We start from the raw sequence: 21,963 nt of genomic DNA, 5'->3' as shown, positions 1-21,963 counted from the left end.
AAAATAATCAAAACAATAGTTTTATTGAGAATTGTGTTAGTGTTAAGGCTGTTTTACAGGGTTATTATTAAAGATGCTATCTCTCCCAAACAATGAGGGGACATCAGCATGGTGACAAGAAGAAAACTTGCTGTGCTGCTTCTCATCACGCACCTTTGCTCTGACTACGTTTGTAGTGCTGCTGTTCTGGCATCTGGCATAACTAATTTAAGCCAAAATGCCAATGCATGACCATCTTTCAACTCTGACAGCTCTGCCTGCCCTCTGTACTCTCCCCCTTCCCTCACCTGCCTAGCAGGGAGCCCAGGTGTGTCTACGAAGTAGCTATAAGCTTGACAGTAATGTTCAAAAGTTAATAAATAGGTGGTAAATTGCTCATGTAAAATACGCACACACAGGAAAAAGAATACTCAGCTATTCATGTAATTGCTTCCCATGGATTCTGTAATTACGTCAAGGGGAATAACACAAGGTCGATTCCTGCCCCCTGGGAATTTCACGACAGTGCCCTCACTGAATTCGGTCTGTGGGGTCTGTCCCGGGGCAGGCCCCCCCAGCAGCCTGTGCTGCTGCACCCGTGTTCTGTACAAACACGGCAGGTGCCTGCTCTTTAAGAAAAGAGAAGTTTTGTGCCACCAAAAGGAACAAGAGCAATGTCTTTCCCAAGCTACCTTTCCCAAACTGCGCAAAGTCTGTCTTGCCCCAAATCATCTTCCACTCTTTTTGATTTGTTTTACCCTCCTAGACTACTGCTGCACTCCACAGTTACTGCTTTCTGCTGCTTGCTGGCGCAACCACCTGTGCAGCCAGAGCCTGTCTCTGGGACGGCAGACAGAGAAGACTCCAGGCCTGGAGGACACTATTTGCCCGGCCCGTCTCTGCCAGCCGAGTGGAGCTCGTGTCCAGCTTGCCACAACCCTCCCCCTGGCCCCGCTGCTCTCCGTGCCCACTCCTCCCTTCCTGCCCTTCAGAGCCGGGCTGGACTCACGCCCAGGTCTCTGCAGAGGGAAGTGGGAGGTGCACAAGGCAGCTCAGGTGGCTGCAGACAGTGCAGGAACCAGAAGGAGGAAGGACAGGCTGGGAAGAGAGTTTCCAGAGAGAGAAGGGAGGTCGGGGAAGGAGAGGAGAGAGCTCAGCAGGTTGCTTCCTCCCACCAGACCCCACATCGCTGAACACTGGACCACACTTCAAAATTAAAACCTCTGCATTTTGCAATACAAGAAATCATGCCTTCGTCCAAGACACATCTTGCACCAGGTTTGTTCCTTATGTTTACTACTAGCTTTCTGTACCTTATCTTTTAATTTTTTTCTTCTTTTATACATATACATATATTAAAAAGTCAGTTATCAATCACTACCATACTTTTACACCACTCACACTGAAAATCCTACCTCCGGAATCTGGGAGAGCTCAGGTCCACTACCAAAATCAGTAACATGAAATAATTTTAAAAATTTCTAAAGGGAAGTTTTGGTACAAAATGAAAACATCCCAAACTGTCATCCCAGCTCAGAGTAAATATTCCTGTCTCCACAGAAGTACAGTGTCCAAACTGTCCAGCTGCTTATATTGGACTGAGTCCAATGTGATGGATTTTGCTGGTCCCTGTAAAATAGATGCTTTGTTCACGTTGCCTGAAAGAAACCAAATGCTGTGTGGTACATGGTATAATCTACCTGTTTACCTGCTTCATTAGCAGAAAGAGCAGTTAATTTACTCTGGCTGCTGCTTACAAAGTATTCCCTTCTGTAAAGTGAGGTCTTGCCTTGGGCAGGAATGATAACGGCAACTGTGAGGTTGTTTCAGCATTAAAGTATTCCAAATGCGAACCTGAGAAGGTAACAACTAGGAGATTCGGGTCTTTCCAAAGACCACCTGCCCGGGAAGCAAAGATGTTTCAACCCCGATCCGGAGGGACAACTGCCACAGAAGTCGGGCTGCTCAGGAACTACATGTTCTCTACCCTGGTCTCTGCATCAGAAGCACAGATCCTTGTGAAGACCAACACATGAAGACCACCAGGCTTTGAAACTAAATGGTATCGACAGTTGTCTGCAGTCAGCTGATGAGACCGAGGCAGAAGCAGTTTCATCTGAGGAAGAATTACTGAGGAAAAAGACAATTACTGACAGACCAGAGACAAGGAGGAACCTCCAGCCTCCTGTATACACTCTCCAGATGAAAGACAACACACCTTACAAGACTGTGCTCTTCGGCTACATAGAGGAAGGAGGTCAAAAGGCGCCCAGCTGACCAGAAAAAAAACCTTAGAACACCCTGGATTAATGTGCCAAAGTACAAGACCGTGCACAACTAGCAATTTAAAAACAATAGAGATGGCCTGTTCCTGCCAGCCGTTAGACCCTTAGAGGATGGCAGAAGGAAATGGAAGAGCAGCAGTGCAGACTAAAGTCAGTTTTAGCCTGTGGGTTTCTTCGCTTTTCAGACTCACTGCTGCTGTGGAGTAGAAGCTTAAGGTGACCTTCCAGTACAGCTTCCCAGCAATGAACGGCTCGGGGTGCAGGGATGAGAAACGTTCTTGGAGGGAACCAAGACCAAGCTGAAGGTTCCTCACTGCCAATTATGCCAACTGCTAATCAGGAGATGAGCTTGGGAGACAAACGGGGTACAGCACGGAGATGGAGGCTGCAGCTCAGCTTCCCTCCTCATCTGCCAGTCCCACCCTGCCTGTCCTGGCAATGCACCTCCCCAGGAGCCCCTGCACTACCTGGAAGCAAAGGGAAACTCGCTAGATTCCTGCCTTCCACAGCTGTTTTCTTGACTGGCAGCCAGTTTTTTCATGGCCTGGATTCTTTACCTAGGACCATTATAACTGCCAACAAAGCAGTTATTTACCGTAATGCAGGTTAACTACACATGACTACAGAAGCCAGCCAGTGATCACCCAATTTTATACAAGTTAGGAAAGAAAAGAGCACACGTAGGGTTTGATAGACTAGAAAGGAAAGGGAAAGGGCAAGCACTTCTATAAAAAGACTTCAGATTAATCAGATTTCATCCCTGCTCAACAGCCAACTCACCTTCACTGGCTTCATACTCCCCACTTGCTACGACCTCTTCTTCCACATCTGTACAGGAATCATCGGGTTCAGAATTCACAAGACGACCATGTCCAGCTGCCGTTGCTGTTTCTGCCTGGACTGGACTGTAATCTTCAAGAACTATCACAAAGTTACAAAAGAGGAAGCCAGAAGAAGAAGTCATTAAAAAGGGAAAGGGGAGCAGAAGTCATCCAGCTACCTCAGCTTGGTTTAAAATTTGAAATGTTAGGGCAGACCTGATAGGAGCCATGTAAACCTTCACCAGCAATAATTTTTTTAGGTAGATTAAAACCAAATGGAGACAACCATTAAAAATCCAAGGGAAAATTCATGAAGGGGCCTCTACTGAAACATAGAGCAGCAATCTTCCACAACATTTTCACAAAGCAGTGAGATCGCTTTTGTCAGGCAGTCTGAGGGGGGTTCAACACAGGAGCAACAATATTGTTTTATAGACATAAAATTGTTATTGTTCTATGAATACTTTTTTTAAAAAAAAATGTCTATGTTAAGCTCCGAACTACAGTTCTGATGATTCCTCAACTCCCCAACTTAAGTGACTGAAGACCTATGCTTATCTAAAAATAGGTGGAGAAGTATTTTCTGCTCTGTAAATGCAATGATTGTGATGCTTCACAGTCAAGTCATACATTTGACAAAACAGAACTGACAGTCTTTCAAAATACAGAGCCTAGGGCAGGGTGACAAACACCGCTGACAATAATTCTCTCTCTTGGGACTGGCAATATCTCCTTGTCACAAAGAGCACAGCGAGATCAGAAAACACGCAGCAGGAACCCCCCCCCAGGTACTTCCACACTTCTGACAGACCCTGTCACACCACCCGTTGTGATCTGTCCAGACTCAGTCTGCAACTGAACAACCCCAGAAGAGCACTCTGCACCTTTTGCTTTCTTCAGTGTATGCAATCTTCTCCGATAAATTAGTTCTGCACTGCTAATGACAGCACCGGTTAGGGGAAATCCTGTCACGATGGGTCTCATCAGGACAAAACCAGAACAGTGCCTATCAGTCTCCTCTCAACACAGCCCTGAGAATGACCCTTGGAGGCCCAAGAATGGACTGAGAACCAATTCTTTCATTGCTCTACACTCTGTTTCTTGGTAATGCTTTGTTTGCTATAAAATTTACCTAGATAACCCCCCGGGTAGATAGGGACAAATGTCTATGCAATTTAGGAAGTCGGTCCTATCTGTAATTTTCAGGATTCAATGATTTTTCTTGTCCTTCCTTGACCTGCACCATCCCTGGATCTCAGGTAGTCTCCTGGCAGCAGAGATGATGCAGGACTGGACTAAGAAGTAAACGCCGTTACCTACTTGCCATTCGGACTATCTATCTGTATTGGATAGAGGATCTCTGTTCAAGCCTAGAGCCATGAAACCATGTGTGATGATGTAAGCACACAAGAATTGTGCTAATAAAGAACACCACTATTGTCTTAGGCCAGCTCAGTACCAGATTACTAGCTTGACACATTCCATTGATCTTTCCTTGGTTCTGTATTACAGCATAATATTCTGTCCTCTAGGTTTTTAAGGTTCTTTCTTCTTCAGTAGTCCTTGCTCAACTCATCTGAGCCTAGTGGTGAAAGTGCCTAAACTGAAGTTTCTTTCACACAATAGAGGGGTTCCAGAAGCAAACATCTTTGAAGACTTCAGCATTATTCAATGAACAGTACGTTACTGTCTTTACTGTCTCAATTCTGAATGCAAACCAAAACTAAAGCAATGCACAAGACAGTCAAAGTAACCCAGCAGCAACTGCCTTGCACGGCATTAAGCAGCAGCATTCCAGTTTATGCCACACAAGACTATCTTAGATGCACTGCAGTGAACTGAAAGCAATAGAAACAGAACCAAAACCTTCTGTTAAAATAAAAGAAACGCATTCTGCATTCCACTGCAAATCCAGCACACAAAGAGACAACTGAAATTTTCATCTACCATGGCTTGTGGCTCTCCTTTATGCCAGCACCAATGCTGACAACTATTCTTTTATGCTGCCTGATTTAACAGCACCCAGGACATTCCCCTGTGACCTGGATGACATTGCAAAACAAGGGCTTACATTTTTTCCCATCCCACAGATACAATAATGCAAAGCCTTGCTCATGTGGCCAACCTTTTATTAATTGCCCCTCATCCGTACAGGTAAGGCTGAAACTGCAAGATGCCCATTTTATCAACAGTAAAAACGAGGTGTTGCACAACTAATTGATTTGCTCCTCCCCAACAAATCCACGACAGAGTGAAGCAACACAACCATGGATCAACTGACATAGTTTTGATCTTCATCTGCTGCACTGTGATTCACACGGTAAGTTTTGGTTTCTTTTTGGATCTAGTATTTCAACATTATAAATAGATTCCCCCAACCTGGCATACAGACTCTCCTGTAGGTAATCAATCATGTTTGGATTTCATAACAATTGCATGACATGTGAACCCCAGCTACTGGAGTGAAAAATAATACCCAAAGCCTTACACTGGAAACACTAGAAAAGAAACAATAAACCAAGGCTACGTTCTGGGTGGGTATTTAGCTCACAGTCATAGAGTATTCTAGTAGCCTGAAAACAGCCCAGAACTGCCTTCCCCGTGCTGCGCCAGGACCTGCTGTACAGACACACAGCCACCCTGGTGTGCACTGGGCACTCAGGGCTGTGCAGAGGGACTGTACTCACCGCTCCCCTCGTCACTCTCAGGCCACTCCTCATCGCTGTCCTCTGCTTCTGACACACCGCTTTCCGATGGCACGAAATCCTCCCCATCATCCCCCCTGCTGCTTGTATCCCTCTCCTTGTCTTCCTCGAGGAGACTTTCTACTGACTCAGCCTGTTTGAGCTCCCCAGGAACTTCAGGACTCTGATGCCGTGTTGCTGTTGTATCTTCATCAAGACTTCCAGTGTCTTCCCTCACTCTTAGATCTTCTGGGTTTTTCTTTTCTTCTTCATCTGCTTCAGCCTGAGAAAGGCTCGCTGCAATTTTTTGTAATATTTTAAATTATCCTACTTATCTGCAATGCATTACAACAACTTTGCAGGACTGCTTTTAAAAAAAGCTCAAACATGGAAGCTAAAAATTCCCTAAAATATGCCAACGACTCCCATTAATTTTAAAACAAGAACAAAGAAGCTGTGTTTGAATGGGAACTGCCATTCTAAATCAGTGGACTGCCTTGTATAGGGCCAGAGTAGCAATTCAAGAAAACTCCTCAATTTTCCTTAAAAGTAGAAAGGCAGAGGAGCGGAGCCCGACGCCACCTGCCAGCTTGCTGCAGTGGTGGTGTGAGGAAGCTGCCTCAGCCCTGGGAAGCCGCGGAGGCGCAGGCTCATTCCAACCGCCACCTCCACAGTGACTGGCAGCAGAGCAGCGAGCGGTGCCACGGGCAGGGTGGAGGGCCAGCCTCCAGCAGCTACTGCCGCGGACGTGAGGTACAAACGACCGCGCAGCCACCGCCTGGCAACGACTCTGGCACCTCCAGCCTGCCCCGGATTCGCACCTCTGTTCTGACGGGAGGTACGTTTAGACTCCCAGAAAACACCATCGCTCCCAGACACTGACAAGAGTATAAACAGTGCAGAGACAGAACCACTCCAACATGCAGATTACATCCTGCACTAGGGGAACTGCCAGCGATTCTCCCCAATTCATTCACAGGCTTATGGTCCACAGGGATTTGAATGCCAAGGTCCCTCTTTCACGCTCTTTATTTATGTCCGATTCATAATATTGAATGCAAAAGTCACAGCTTTGGCACCTCAGTTGTCTGGATATTATTCTAAACTCTGTATGCTGGCTGAATTGACCCAAGGGGCCCAACAGATTCAGACACTCTTGAACAAGTGTCATGATATGCTGAACTAAGACGAGACAAAATCTGTCCACAGCACGTACTCATAAAAATCCAGATCCCATTACTATTAGCATGTTATTTCTGCCAAAGCAGCACTCATAGCTTACAAGTGGATTAGTGTACTGATTGCTGAAACACAGAAATATAGCCTCTATGCCCAAAAGCTTGCTATCCAAAATCCTGGTCTACCAACACTAACACACATGCTTAAGTTGAAGTGAGTTCTTCTTTGAAAAAATTACAGGTCCAAGGCTCGGCAGATGATCTCAAAGCACAATAAACGTACAGAGCATGTGGAATTTCAGGACACAAGCAGATGAAAGCTGAAGCATCCAACAATTAAATGGGGTCATGTTGTCTTGAAGAATTTGTAAATATAAACATAACGAACGGAAAAGACCTGCTTAAGGATGTGCAAAAAGGCATAACTAAAAACAATGGTGTTAAAGAAAAACCTTTTTAATAATGAATATCCAGAAACATCTTCCACTGTGGAGAGCTATTAGGCACTTTAACAATCTCCTAAAAAAATGGAACTAGTAGTCACTACTAAAGTTGCTTGAAATATTTCCACAGATACTATTTTCAGAGAGTCCTTCATTCAAACAGAAAGCTCTTCTTGTCCTCAAAATTACCAATTCTTATTTTTCATGAATTTATTATCACATCTCAGTTGGAAGAAACCCACATCTTTTTTATCCCTTCTCTCCACCTCTTCTGTTCAGTGGTGGGGAAAAAAAAAGTAGAAAGATTTCATTACAAAGGGGAAAATATCAAAAATCAACAAATAGGAAAGAGGAATGAATGATCATCACACACTGCTAGAGCTTGAGAGGCAGCTGATTAAAGTCACAGAAAAGTTCATAATGCCATACACTAACAAGCAGAAAAGAATGCTTAATTGTACTGATTATTCATGAATCACAAGCTATTTCTGATTATCATGAGAGAACAAAAATGAAGATTCTTTTTGATCACTGCAATGGTTTTATAAGCAAGGATGTTTCAAACCTAATTGGAATTTCTGGTGGACTTTATACTTTCTATAAAAAGACTGGATCTTTCTTGCAGCTGCAACCTTTTCTCAAAGAGCTGTATTACCACTGCTTAATTCACCTAGAAATACAAATGTGAAAGCAATGTTTCCATTTAACTTGAGAAACGGTTTGCACATTAGGACTGTCAAATGTAAGGAACATAAAGTAATTGATTTTGAAAGAGCAGGAAATGGAGAAATCCTGGTACATTATGACAAGCAAGAGGCACATAAGTCAGCTCAGGATCTAACAAAGCCATAGAGGAGAAAAGTTAAGAGAGAAATAAAACACTGCCACAAGGAAGAGGCAGTTCACTTCCGGCTTATTCACGACATGGTGAATGGAATGCTGCTGTTCATCTAAGAAATGAGAAATTGCCTGTGAGTTTTCCATGGGATTATTGATGAAGATAATCCCACGGCAGGCAGCAGGGAGAGCTGAGCTGACGGCATCTCCTCCCTCGGCCAGCACGGCGCCAGCGGTGCGCCAGAGGACGCCGCCCAGGTTCTGACTGTTCAGGGCCATTAAAGACAGCACTTCTAAAATACCAGGAGGCACGTCGGGTGTGCCGCTGGCTTCTCAGATAAAAGTGCGTATCCTCAGAAGGTGTGAGTGGTCTCGGACATCAGTGACCGCTGACAGTAAGTGCTGATCTGCCCAAGTATTTAGAGCTAATTTGCCAACTGGCTCCATCTCCATTTCTGCACCTAAATAGTTCAGCAAAGTCTGCTGTGAGCTGGCACACCCTTACACTGCCCATGGGTTTTGCCGTATTTCAGTTACAGACGGTTGAATTACTAACAGATAAAACAGCTATCTTTTCCCAATTCAGTAGGAATTGCATGGTTTTTCCTGTGTTTTCCCCTTAACATACGTACTGGACACGCACAAAATGTAAAATATGCACAAAATGTAAAACATGCATCAGGTCAACTTCTCTAAGCCTCACTATGAAAAAAACTAACCTTGTTCATCGTCCTGGAAGTCACTGTCGGAGTATCTATCATCTTCAGCCTTCTCGCTGTCAGAGACCTCCAATGCCTTCTCTGATAAGGTCTCACTCTCCTTTTCAATGTCTAAGTCAGGTTTTTTATCACCTGAGGGTGACTCTGATGTTCCATTCATTTGATCATCAATCTGTCTCTCTTCTGCTTCAATGTCTTCATCATACTCTAAAATACAAGAATCATACTGTGAGACGGAATTCACAACTAATAAAGTTCTTTTTAAGCAGGCAGAGGTTAACTTCATCAATCTCCTTTTGCCTTTGCATTTGCTCAGTCTTTTTAATGCCATGAGAGAATCTAGGACCACAGACAGGAAACATAAGAGCACATTATCATAAAAAAGCATCATATTCTTCATAAATAGAATACCAAAAATGCAGTAAAGCTACTGAATGATGCATCAAGTAAGATTAATAGATTAAAAACAACAAACAAACAAAACCATTAGCCACTGAAAGGACTAGAAAAACTGAGAACTGGGCAAACTCGGAAATAAAATGCAAGACAGTCTCTTATTACAGGAGAAAAACCTGTTGCAACGAAAAAAAATGCAAGCAATAGATAAAGCTGGAGAAAGGTAATATACTGCAGCACAAAGTAAGATAAATGTGGATTGACATGGCTAATCAGCAAAGAAGTGGCTTACAAACTAAATGAATTAAATCAACCCAGCCAAAGGGTGCTGCGGAGGAACATTCCATCATCGCACTGCCCTGATACCTCCCTTCAGCTCCCAGGTGAAATCCTCACACAAATGAAGCTTACAGCAGAATTACCATTTTCACACCAACATGGTCTGGATTCCGTCCCAGGCCACTAGCCTGACGAGCTGTAGTAGCTGACAGATAGCTTTGCTCACAGCTGGAGTAAAGACTGCCCCACATATACGCATTAAAGAACCCTTCCCTGTCCAGCCAAGCTGCAGCGGTTAAAATCCCATGCCCCAGTGCGCACAGCGATGTCAGTGATTTCCTGTGAAACTCAGTAATTCCACTGCTACCCCCAGCTCACTGCGCGTGCAGCAGAGAGGCAACAAACCCAAACTGTGCCGGAGAGCTGTCACCGCTGACACACCAGCTGTCCCTCGTGGCCATCACTTCCTACCTTTCAGATTTTATTGCTCACCTCTTTTTCTTTCGATCAGTGCTTTTAAAATATTGAAGTGACAGATGCCAGGGACAGAAATGAAGAGCATCTGATGCAGAACCAATTAGGCAGATAAACAGTTACCCAGACAATGAGAATTAAGGGAATAAGGAGATTTTTTTTCTGTGTTAAAAATCACTTGAGATTCCAACTGCATTGTTGGAAGTGAGGCCTCCTTAGGTAACTGTCAGAAAGGTGCCCCCCTCCTGAAGGAAAAAGGCTTGATTAATCACAAACACAGATCCACAGGGACTAATGAGGAAGCTGAGCAGCAGCAGCGCTGCGGAATTATGAAAGCAAAAATAGGAATAGGAAGTAGGAATTAAGATCCCTCTCTAAATTTGACTCACTCTGAAGAAGCCTTTATAATAAGAGCACAGGCTGAGCTCACCGCCTCTCCCGCGGGGGCAGGCAGAGTCCCCGAAAGCAACAGGGACCAGCCCGAGGTGACACATTCTGGGCGTGCAGGTGGAGCTGCCACGCACCGTTTTTATACCAGAAATATTGTATTGGCCTGCCACAAGAAACACCCCTCGGGCAGACTTTCAGCAAGGGCAGCCTCTCTCCGGTCCTTTTTAAATCTGCCGACAGAAAGGAGGTGGGACTCAAGCAAAAGGGGAAGGTCAGCTAGCTACAACAGGCAACAGGAGCGTTCAGTAAGGGGAAAGGACGATGGTCCGGCGGGGTCGGAGCAGAGGAGGCACGAAAGGAGGGCTGGTAGGTCTGGGGCAGAGGATCAAACCCTCATACTGGCCAGGACCTGGACGTTGGGGCAGGTGTCCCCTAAGTGGTGCCTGGGGCACCGTGGTGGAGAGGGGGCTGGAAAGAGCCTTAGGGAACAGAACAGTGCACGCCTGCTGGCAACAGAGGAGAGGAGACCAGAACACTTCAGCTAGCGCTGCATCTTGCTGACGTTTCGCTGCTACGTGCTCTTACCACCTTCCCTCCCCTCCTGCGCCCAGTACTGAGCCTCCCCCCTTCCCAGTCGGTCCCCGCTCCCACCCATCTCGGAGCAGGTGACAGCAGCTTCCCCACCGCCTGCCCCTACAGCCGCCATCTCCTCTCCACTCCACCGCGCTGAGGCCCTGCCTCCCTCAGGAGATCACCTCAGACTCACTGTCTCCCTGCCCACACCCAGCCCGTTCCCTCCTCCTGCTCTCCCTGTCCTCCGCCTGCTGCCATTCTCCTCCCTCACAGTTGTCCCTGCGCTGTGCCCCACTTCCCTCCTGCTTTCCCATCTACCTCAGGCTCCTGTTGCAGCCTCTCACACCTTCATTACTCACTTCCTTGGCTCTTGCAAAACCCTCTCGTCCTGATGCTTGGCCCAAAGAAGCCCCACTGATTTTATCACCCAGACACAGGCATCACCACACTCCTCGCATGAGGTGTCCTCAGAGAGGATGCCCCAGGCGAAGGCAGAGGCCTGCAATCCCAGACCGACAGAATCGTACTCTCCCCTTTTTCATCCCCTGCTTCTCTTTCACAATACTGTACCATTTTTACCGATGTCTTCCTGACTATCTTCATGCTCACAATCAGATAGTTTTTTCCCTTCTTCTTCTCTGTTTTCCTGTTCGGTCTCCATTTTGTCCTCAACAGTTTGGACACTTGCTTCCACACCTGGTAAGATGACTAACACTGAATCTTTGCTTGTTTTCTGCTCAGTACTGCTCTTACTTGGCTCCATGCACACTCCATCTGCCCCGGAACCCATATGATTTTCCTCATGGTCCTCCTCCATCTTTTCCTTGGGAGGCACTGGCTTTTTGTCCAGACCCATTGCAATAATGCACCTATAAAATAACAAGGAGAATTGGAAAGTGTCATGTTTTTCTTTGTGTGAACAATGGAAGGGCAGCAGGCAGTGAGCTGTTCAGATCATTATCAGCACTGAAACCGGGTACCCATCTGCCTCTGCGCTGCCACTCAGACCACACGGGTACTGATAACCACCCCCTTGGAGAAGCCCCCTGAAGTTCTCAAGAGCTCCACTATCCCAGATACAGTTCTTCCTTGAAGGAGAGTAACACTGTCCCCACTTAAAGGTGATGGTTGAAGTATAAACAGATTAAAATCAAAACGATCATAAGTATCCATTAATTTCAAGCTACACCAACACTGATCTCTGAAGATATAACCACTGAGAAGGGCAGGCAAGCACCAAGGCAGACGTGTGCTGGATCCTGATCCTGCTGCAACACCCAGTACAGTGATAACTCTGGTTTTGTTTTTTAATTTGTCTGCTGGGTCTGATAATGGCGGGGGAAGAGGCAGATTGAAATGGAATTCTTTTCAGTTTCTGTTCTGTTTTTCCTACCCAACAGAAACCCAAACAGCTGGAAAACAAAGCATTTTGAGCGACTTGTGAGACTGCTCCTCTTGTATAAAATGGAGTGGCAGCCTCTCTGTCTCATGGCTGGGAGGCTCATCTGAGAGACCAGGGCTTCTGCTCCTGATTTAACATTACCTGCAGACACAAAGAGCCACCCTACACCACCCACGAGTGTCGGGACACTGTGCTCTATGTAGTGTGTCGATTCAAATCTGCAAGCACAGGGTGACACTGAAACCAGAACTTTCACCTTAGCTAACCATAAGTCTCTCTGGAAAACCGTATTTTCTTCACAGACAAGGATGTCTTAAAATCGTTTCCTCCCCCAAAACTGCTTTTTTTTATGTACGGCTTGTTTACAATTCCACTCACATTCCAGCTGTTTACAAACTACTGTGAAACATCCTACAGTCATTCAGTCTAGAAATCTTTTAGTTTTGCAGGCATAAAATGTAAACATGACAATTTCTGAAAAGAGTCCTACTTTTTAATTATTTGTTCCTGGTGTTTTTTTCAGGGACCTCTGAGATATTGAACCATTTCTGCTGTACAGAAATGCTGGACCTAGGCCAGCAGAAAACTCGGTGCAAGGATCACAGCACTGGTATAGAAATCATAGTGGCATCACCTCTTTGTGAACCACAGCCGACACCCAACGGGGACAATCAGCTGGGATGTTACTGAGAATCAGGGTGGGGATTTAATGGGTGGATGTGGTGTCATACTCAAAGCAGAAAACAAATACAACTGCATTTGACCTGAAGGAAATGTGAAAAGAGTTGTCATTTATGGGGAAAACCTGCTTCATGGAGATGGTTTTTGGTCACCAGATAAGGCTGGCTGGACTGACAAGACAGGAAACAGAGATATCACTAAGAATAAGAGGGGAAGCGGGACAGAAAGTGGGGGCACCTCAGGAAGAAATGAAACCATTTCTGGAGACTATACTCATTAGAAAATTCACTTCAAATCCTTCTAGAAATCATACAATAGCTGAGATTTGGGCATTTCCTAAACTCTGTAGCCACTATATCCATTCTGAATTCAGATGCTTTTCACTACTTCCAAGACACTAAGTAATACATTTACATAAATCATGTCCAATGGTGGATTGGAGTAGAAAAAATATGGCACAATAAAATAGACTTTTTTTTTCTCAGAATTCGGTCCGTATCTGAAAAATAAGAGCATAGCTCTGTGGAGATTCTCTTCTTCCAACTGCTTGCTGATCTTTCAAAATTACTTACGAAAAGAACAAAAACATTTTAAAATTATCCATGTGTGCAGAATTTTACTTGTCTGGCATGACTTAACAATCACACAAAAGGAAGATTTTATCAAAATTAAAGCTTCCTGGCAAACCTACTGGTGTTGCTCACATTGACTTTTGCCCAAACCCTAGAATCTTCTGCACAGATTTGTCTTCTGAAAGATGGCTAACATTCAGTACTGTCTTATTCTGCAGCAGGGGTATTACAGCAGAATCCCACCTTTGAGGCAGAGCTGTTTAAGAATAAATTATCCCGTTCTCACAATCACAAAGAAAACCCCCAAAACTACAGTTAAGTAAGCAGCGTTCTTCATACTTATTTCACCAGCACTTGCAGGAGAAGCAGGCAAGGGGTGTATGTGTGGCACCCCCCAGCCACCGCTCTGCTCGGGGCTGAGGAAGAGCTGCAGGGTGCCAGAAAGATGACAAAAGAGGAAACAAGGGATAAACTTGAACTACTGGGCTGCGAGGTCCTTGCGAGCAAAGCACACTCATCTCCATACCTGTAGCAAGGAGATGCTCCCTCCACACTGAGAAACCTGAAGTGTCCGCGTCTGCCTCCCACCGTGGAGGGCCTCTGGTGTCTGAACTCACAGCAGCAGCTCAACCTGTCCACTGACAGCCCATTGACAAAAAAGGTGAGGCTGAATGGGAAACCTTGGTGCCTCCTTGAGATGAACTGAAAGGTCTCTGCAGTCACAGAAAGGATTCAAAGAAAAAAGGTTATGCTTTGCTGCCAGCCTGTTGCAATCATTGTGTCTCACCTGCATCACCACCAAAGCACGCAGCCCTCCAAGGTCAGGTACTCTGGTTCTCAGCTACATTAATTAGTTGGTAATACCCCACCTCCTCCCCACACAACAGTCTCGTCTCTCTCCAACCCCAGAGTGCCAAGCTGGACACCCTTGTGACAAGCCACTCAGTTTGGCCACTCACAGCTACAGCAGAACAGAGAGCAGAGCCTCTCATCTCCACAAAATTAACTCTGCCCTTGCCTTACAAGAGTGGGCATCGTGCACAGGAGGTTTAGGATTCCTGGCACGTGCCTACCCGGTGCAGGGCAGCAGCATGTCAGAGCCCCGCAGTGGGACACACCTCGCAGGGAGCAGCCGAGGCTCCAGATGAGCACAGCTCAGCACCAGTGGCTCTGGGCCTGCACGGACGCGGCTGGGCTCAGGGAACACCGGGCACCTGAAAGATGCTGCTTCTGGAGCCGTTTCAGGCTGCTCTGCAAGGGCACTGCTTGGCATCCAGGCCGTGAGGGCACCGAGACGGCCACCCCGCTCCATGCCGGGGGGACGGGGTTGTACCCCCTTTACACCGGTCACTCCCTCAGGTGTGTGAGCGGGGCTGGGGACAAGAGGAGCAGGCACAGAGAACACAGCGGGGAGCCAGCCGCAGCAGCCCCGTGAGCCGATCTGCAGGCACGCCGCCCTGCACCCACAGCCTCGGGGACGGGCAGGAGCGCAGGGAGCTCTGCACCATCTTCCCACACCCGCTGAAAACGCCAGCACATGGGTTCTGTGAGCTGGAATGAGGGGTGTCATCAGTGGAATCACTCTTCCTCATAAGTGAAAATCTCCCAGCCATTGCCTCTTCTCAGGTTCCCAGATCACAATTCGCCTTTTCCTGGTGCTATGGAATTGCACTTATGTCAAAGAGATGGGAATTGGGCTCCCATTATGTACTTTTCCTTCTGGAGTAATAAGCAACATGCACTGATGTGTTGTAGCAGGTCAGAAACAGATAACCCCTATTTAAGGACAGTTTGCTACTACTACTACTTTATTAACCACACATCTCTATACGAAATTAACCTAAGCTACAGTATTTTGTTAAATTAGTTATCTAAATTCCTTCTACTGTAATTTGCAGAAGTAATTCTAACCTCACTTTCAATCCTGAAACAGTAGATCCAGATTTAGCGTGGAGGCAGATAGTATAAAAATCCCTGGATGCATATATCTTGACTGAGCTCAGCTGAAGTCATTTTGATACCACACCAACATTTTAGCCAAAAAAAAAAAAAAGACATTGCCAGAATCGATATGAACTCTTTGACTCTTCATCCTCACCTCCTTCCAATAGGCTGCCTTTGTATACACACAGGTTTTCCCCTCCACAGTGCTGCTGATAGACTGCAATTTCATTCCTGTCATCAGCATCCTTGCCAGATAAACGGAGATTTTTTCCCACAAAGGCCATGGTGACACATGTGCCGTTGCGTACCGGGGACCTGAAGACTACTCCAGAATTCTGCAGCAGGAAATACACAAAAAATGCATTCAGCTTCCAACTCTAACAAAAGGTGAACACAAAGAGCATGTACGTGTGACATACACTTGAGGCTTCCAGTCTTTTAAGACAGGCCTTGAGCTGCTTAAATGGGGAAGTGCTTTGTAACATGCAGAAGGGGAGGAAAATATTTCAAACTGAAAATCCACTGCATCGAATTGCCCAAAATTGCAGGGACCATGACCCGTATCGTCCCTCCCAATCCGGGGTTCCTACAATTCCCTTTACAGGAGTCAAAACTGGCTGGAGATACAGTGTAACAGATGAAGTTTTCATACGCTCAAGGCATTTCACATATCCCTCTGAAGTTCTGGTACCAGATATGGTCAGAGACAGGATCAGATTGACTAAACCAGAAGGCTTTAAGTAAGAGTTCCCATGGCTTTTCTGTTCAAGCACCCTTTTTCCCCCCAGCTGATGAAAAACACCAAATGTTTTAGTATATAGAGAGATGGGTGGCAGTTACATATTTTAATAGTTATTAATTTTATTTCTTTCAAAATTCAGTGAATCTTTATGCAAACTAGGTATACACACCTTTCAGCATTAGGCAAATACACCAACAAGGAAGATTATATACCTGTACAGAAAGAGAGAAGTAGACAGAGCTAACTTACCTTCCTTGGAGGTTGTTCTGCCTCACTGGGTACAGTGATGGGACGCAATTGTCTGCCTCTGGTTACCCAACTTCTCGCTTTTTGCTGAGGTGGAGGTGGCGCTGGCATCAGACTGATGTTAACGATGGGAGATGTATCAGTCACGTATTCCACCACATTTGGACCTCTGACTTCACTCCTCTCCTCCTGTGAAAACATTTTAACCAGGTTAAATAGGTTATGCAAAACCAGCGACCGAGCATATTGAACTAACCATGGTTTGACTGCTCTTTACACCTAGTAAGACGCATCCTTCTAGAACAATTCTGTAACTCGGTGTTTGCAATTTTGTTCGTGAAAGGATTTCTGTGCTAAAACCGTTTCTTTTAATTTGCAAACCAACAGGCAGGCTGCTTGGAAGCATCACCCCCATAGGTATATACAGCACTGTGAGCCGTGTACTTCTTGTAACCATGCAGAGTTCTGATCCCCAGCAGACAGAACCCCACGGTACTGCTGCACTCCCTCCGCTGGCAAGTTCCAAAGCAGCTGGGGTCTCCCAACAGTAACATCATTTGGCATCAATTACACAAGATGTGGTTCAAAACACTCCTCTCCCATTTGTAGTGGAGGTCTAGTCCTCCTTCAGGATGAAATGCAAACAGAGGCCCAGAGCCCTGAAAAGCAAAAGACACCTCTAGAGAATAAATTCTGCAAACGTCCTGTGCTCTGGGTCTGAGCTCTGCGTCATGTCTACATAACCTGTGACTGATCTGGCTGTTTTGTCAGCAGGGAGCATTAAGTAGATAGTGCCAGAAAATTCTTGGAGAAAGGATCGTGCCCATCACAATACAGAGCAAATGCAGAAGGGGGCTCTTCACACAGTGTCTGCCAGGCAGTGGTCACAGCCCCATTCCAAAATCCTCCAGTCCCATGGAACTCCTAACACAAAACCAATTACACCATGTTTTTCTAGAACAGAAGACAAGTCCAAATCTCACTTGAAAGTAACTGTGTATGTATCAAGATCATGTCTGGCTACTCCAAAAAGCTCTCATTCTCTGAACCTGATAGTGTAACTTAGCAGGAGGAATGGTAAAAAAAATAAAGAAGATTTTTTGCTACTTTGCAGCTGTAGATGAAGATAAAAACTTGTAAGACTGTGTGAAAATATTCCTGAGTTCTGGGTGTTAACCAGGTGGCTGCCTCCCTCTCTACATAACAGATAGTCTATGTGGAAGGAGAAAATTATGCATGCAGAGATTTTATACTATAGAAGATAAGTCACCACATTTTTCCTCACTGTGATCAAGAACTAGGCATTAGACCAGTAAGTCAATGTCTTGAAAATTAAGGGGAGGTTAAAAAGGAGAGTTTAAATAAAAGCTGATGACCGTTTGGAAGGCATGTTGCCTGCAGTACACAGTTCTGGGAACTACAGTACTAAAGCAGTATTATAAAGCTGTCCCTAAAATCACATTATTTTCAGAATGAACTATGGCCTCACCCTGCCAGCAGGCTGTTTACTGATTTGAGGTGCCGGGCACTTCTTTTCAGACGTTGGAGTCTTTACAGCCTCTGCTGCAGCACTGATGGGAAGTGGTGGGAAATGGAGTGAGTGCTGCAGATACCCTGGAGCTGTATGTGGTTGCCTGGAAGTCTAGAAAAGGAAAAAGAAAACAGCTATAAAATCTCAGTGTATAGTTTCCAGTGCAGAGCAGCATCATAAGGGAAAACAAAAAAAAAAAAAAAAAAAAGCACTGATCGAGATATTTGGAAGTGATGAGTGATTCTCAGGTACCTTCAGGAAATTAAATTTTCTAGTCTGCCTCCGAAGAGTCAGGCCCCTTTAGGCATCTCTCACCAAGCATCCAAATACCAGAGCACCCAGAATAACTCTTGACCATAAATACAGGTTTTGCTACTGTCTCCTCACAGTGCAGCCTTGAAGCAAACACGTGAGCTCACAGACACTCCCAGGAATGCAGCCATGTGCTGCCTTTTGGTGACTTCAGCACACGCACACTGAGAGAACGCACCACAAAAGCAGGCCTATTTTTGTTCAATACTCAGCATTTTTATTACTTTTTTAGTTCATCTTTTCCTTGTATACCCTTCAGAATACCAAGTTAAAAACCTGTTTATCTGAGTTAACTCGCTGCCTTAGAACAGGCAGACCCCTTGGATGGGTGTTGATGCGATGATGTCCAACATCACACATAACTACAGGGCCAAGTGTCCTCTTTCTGGAGAGGAGGTTATTCAGGACCAAAAATCTCACTTCAGTCTGCACCCATGATCATCACTGAAATCAAGAACCAGTTAAAACTGAACCATATATTTGACCTTTGACCTTAGACTTTAGTATCATTATACTTCAAGAGTATATTAACATTCCTTCTCTGCCTGTTAACAGAGAGGAAGAGGTTTCTGAGCCAGAGCTCCGAAGCACGGCCTTCTGGATGAGCTTTAGTCTTACTTCACCCCTTCACCTCTCTTTTCTAAAAGACCTCCATTGCTCTCAGGATTTTAGAACGTGTGTGAACGCGCCTATAGCCACGTACTCGTTAACAATATTAATGTACTGATACTGGCCTAGCCTTGGGCGACAAGGCAGAGAAAAGGATTAAAGCAGATTTATCACAAAGCAAAGATTTTTTTTTTTCTAGATTCTGATGTGCCATTCCTGCAACATCGGCTTCTGCAGATTTCTCTTTAATGACACAACCCTGCAAACAGGAGGTGGGCCCCAGGGGATGGAGGATGGGGCAGTCAGTGCTCTAGACTAAGCCCAGACCTCACAGGCCTACGTGCACGCCTGCGCTGTGTGTGCTCATGGCAGCGCCTTCGGGGTGCTGCTAAAACTCACCCGTCGTCGGGAGCGACCAGCTGCTTCTCTGGCAAGGGGAGGGAAGAGCCCACGACGATTGCTTGGACCGGGTGGTGGATGAGGGAAGTGCATAAACCTGGCATTTCCCACTGGTCTTCTGGATGGTTCCGCCTAAAAGAAGAGAAATTTACATCTCTGAGGTAATAAATTGTGGGAAAGAGGCAAGTCAACATCGGCCTGCCAGCTCTAACAGCAATGTCTGAGCTTGCCTGGCAGCTGTCTTTCACTGGACAGCTGTGACACTGGGACACCTGGTTAAGGAAGGAAAGGAAATCATGGGGAGAAGGAGAGGGACGAGGGAAAAGACTTGTTCCCACCTCTGACTTATTTCCCTGCAGCCCTCTCCAGCTGCTGATCCTCCCAAATTCAATTCATCTGCCTGTTTCTGCATACCTCCCAATTCGTGGCTTGGTTGAAGGTCTCTTTCTTTTTTACATTCGAGTGCATCTGCCACTTCCTTGCTCTGGCTGCTGCCCCTCCCTCCCTTCTCAAAAGCCCCACGTTGGGCTGACGACCCTTCTGGAAATAGACAGCTCTGCCTCTCATCCTCCCTTGCTCAGACATCTGTCTTTCTCCTTTTCTTTCAGATTAGCTACTCAGCCGAATTCACTGAATGTATGAGCTGAGGGTTAAATTACACTGCTAATTGCAGCCAGGTTCCTGTGTCCTGGCATGGGACCGCAGCAGAGATACAGATCACGTATCTGCAGGTGTCGTGGTTCGAGCCCGCCAGCAGCCAAACGCCAGGCAGCCACTCACTCACCCCCCACCCCTGGAGCACGGGAGAGGGAATTGGAGGGGTAGAGGTGGGGAGACTCAGCAGTTGAGATAAAAACAGTTTAACGATTGAAATAAATCAATAACAACAATAAAAGAAAGTAGAAATGGGTGACGCACAACGTGCCTGCCACCGCCCGCTGACTGATACCCAGCCCATTCCCCGCTGGTGATCCTGGAGAAGCCAAGATCCTGAAAAAGCAATCCCGGAAGCGAGAGAGAACCAACCCCTTCCCAGCCGACCCTCCTGTACATCCTGAGCGTGACATTACATGATAGGGAATATTCTCCTGGCCATTTTGGGTCCGCTGCTCTGGTCGTGCCCTCCCAGTTTCTTGTGCACCTGCTCACAGGCAGGACAGGGGGAGTTGGAAAGTCCTTGATCTCCTGGCAGCAACTGAACACATCCATGTGCTATCAGCATTCTTCTGACACCAAATCCCACACTGAATCCAAACCACAGCACTATTCTAGCTACTAAGAAGAAAAGTTAACTCCGTCCCAGCCAAAACCAGGACAGCAGGCGTCTCCTCTACGCTTCTCACTGAAGGAAGCAGTTTGGGTTTATGTTCCAAAATCACCCAAGTCCAGACTCCCTTCACAGGCTGCCTTAGTCGCTGCTTCCACTGGGGTGACCTCTGCCAGCAGGGCTTCAGTCAGTATACAGTGCCTTTGCAACTACACAGTGATCACTGTCTGTCATGAAAATCTCCTCCTTCCTTTACCTCATAAAGGTATTATTTAAAATCAGAAATATTTGACATTGTTTTTCAACTGCTCCAAGCAGCAGCTAGCTTCACAATGCATTCTTCTCAATGGGCACAGGCTCCTAATAAAGAAATAAGATGCTGAGTATATTTCAGCCAAAATGAGAACAATTTTTCCCCAAGTGACTTCATGGGGAGAAGAACCATTGACTTCTGTGGGACTTCCATGACTCTAACAACTACAGAACCAAGCTCTACCTACATGACACCAAAGCAAAGGCTTCTGAAACCTCTTTTCATTACTTACGTGCTGGTTCTGCTAAATAGGGTGTGGAGAGGCAAACAATTGAAAATATGAGCTCAGTGTGCAGCTGCAGTGAAGAGCAGATAGCGTCTAGAATTACTAGAACTGCAACATGTATCCTGAATTATTCATCCTGTTCTGGTTCCCCATTTCAAAACAGAAACAGTAGAACTAGAAAAGGTTGAAAAATGGCAACAGCCATGAGAAGCTTGGAATGGCTCATGGGTGAAAGACTCAATAGACTGAGAGTCTTCAGCTTGGAAAACTGAGAACATGAAAAAGGTACGTAAAACTACAAATGCCTTGGAAAAGAACAGTTATTAACTCTTTTCATAATGAGAACAATGGAGCACCAAATAGAATTATCAGACAGCAGATACATTAATTATTGTGCAGAAATGTGAGAAAGTACCATTTCCTACAACTTGTAATTCCACAACCAAGAACAGGGCAGAGCCAAAATAATAAGTAGATTCCAAAGGAATTAGGTGTGTGAATGGAAGTTTCTGAACTGCTGGACAGAGGAAGGAGGAGATGTAACCCGGGGCAGGATCATCCTCTGCTTACCTGTTTCTTGTATTTTTTCCATAAACATCAGAGACAGAGACCTTGGCTCAGCAAGCCTCTGGCCTGACCCACGGCTGTTGTTTAACCCAGG

At 45.7% G+C, this 21,963-nt stretch overlaps 1 protein-coding gene and 1 long non-coding RNA gene across 3 annotated transcripts in view; one reads left to right on the top strand and one right to left on the bottom strand.

The window, feature by feature from the left end:
* ERICH3 (glutamate rich 3) overlaps positions 1–21,963 on the bottom strand; it is a 33,356-nt gene that overhangs the window by 3,840 nt on the left and 7,553 nt on the right. The window contains exons 5-13 of one of the 2 annotated variants that reach the window (XM_074875739.1): positions 19,497–19,628; positions 18,135–18,287; positions 16,649–16,834; positions 15,812–15,992; positions 14,240–14,426; positions 11,629–11,927; positions 8,947–9,153; positions 5,773–6,066; positions 3,045–3,185 (exon numbers count right to left, since the gene is read on the bottom strand). In XM_074875739.1, coding sequence (XP_074731840.1) covers positions 3,045–3,185; positions 5,773–6,066; positions 8,947–9,153; positions 11,629–11,927; positions 14,240–14,426; positions 15,812–15,992; positions 16,649–16,834; positions 18,135–18,287; positions 19,497–19,628 — 1,780 coding nt within the window. The remainder of the gene's footprint in view (positions 1–3,044; positions 3,186–5,772; positions 6,067–8,946; positions 9,154–11,628; positions 11,928–14,239; positions 14,427–15,811; positions 15,993–16,648; positions 16,835–18,134; positions 18,288–19,496; positions 19,629–21,963) is intronic. The other variant, XM_074875740.1, reaches the window with a different exon arrangement.
* On the top strand, positions 2–13,147 carry LOC141946269 (uncharacterized). The gene is made up of 3 exons (XR_012629796.1): positions 2–1,257; positions 5,240–5,405; positions 12,984–13,147. It is a non-coding gene; the product is annotated as an uncharacterized LOC141946269 (long non-coding RNA).

The sequence above is a fragment of the Strix uralensis genome, chromosome 8 (assembly GCF_047716275.1).
Source record: "Strix uralensis isolate ZFMK-TIS-50842 chromosome 8, bStrUra1, whole genome shotgun sequence".
NCBI lineage: Eukaryota > Metazoa > Chordata > Aves > Strigiformes > Strigidae > Strix > Strix uralensis.
This window is presented reverse-complemented; position numbering and strand designations above follow the sequence as displayed.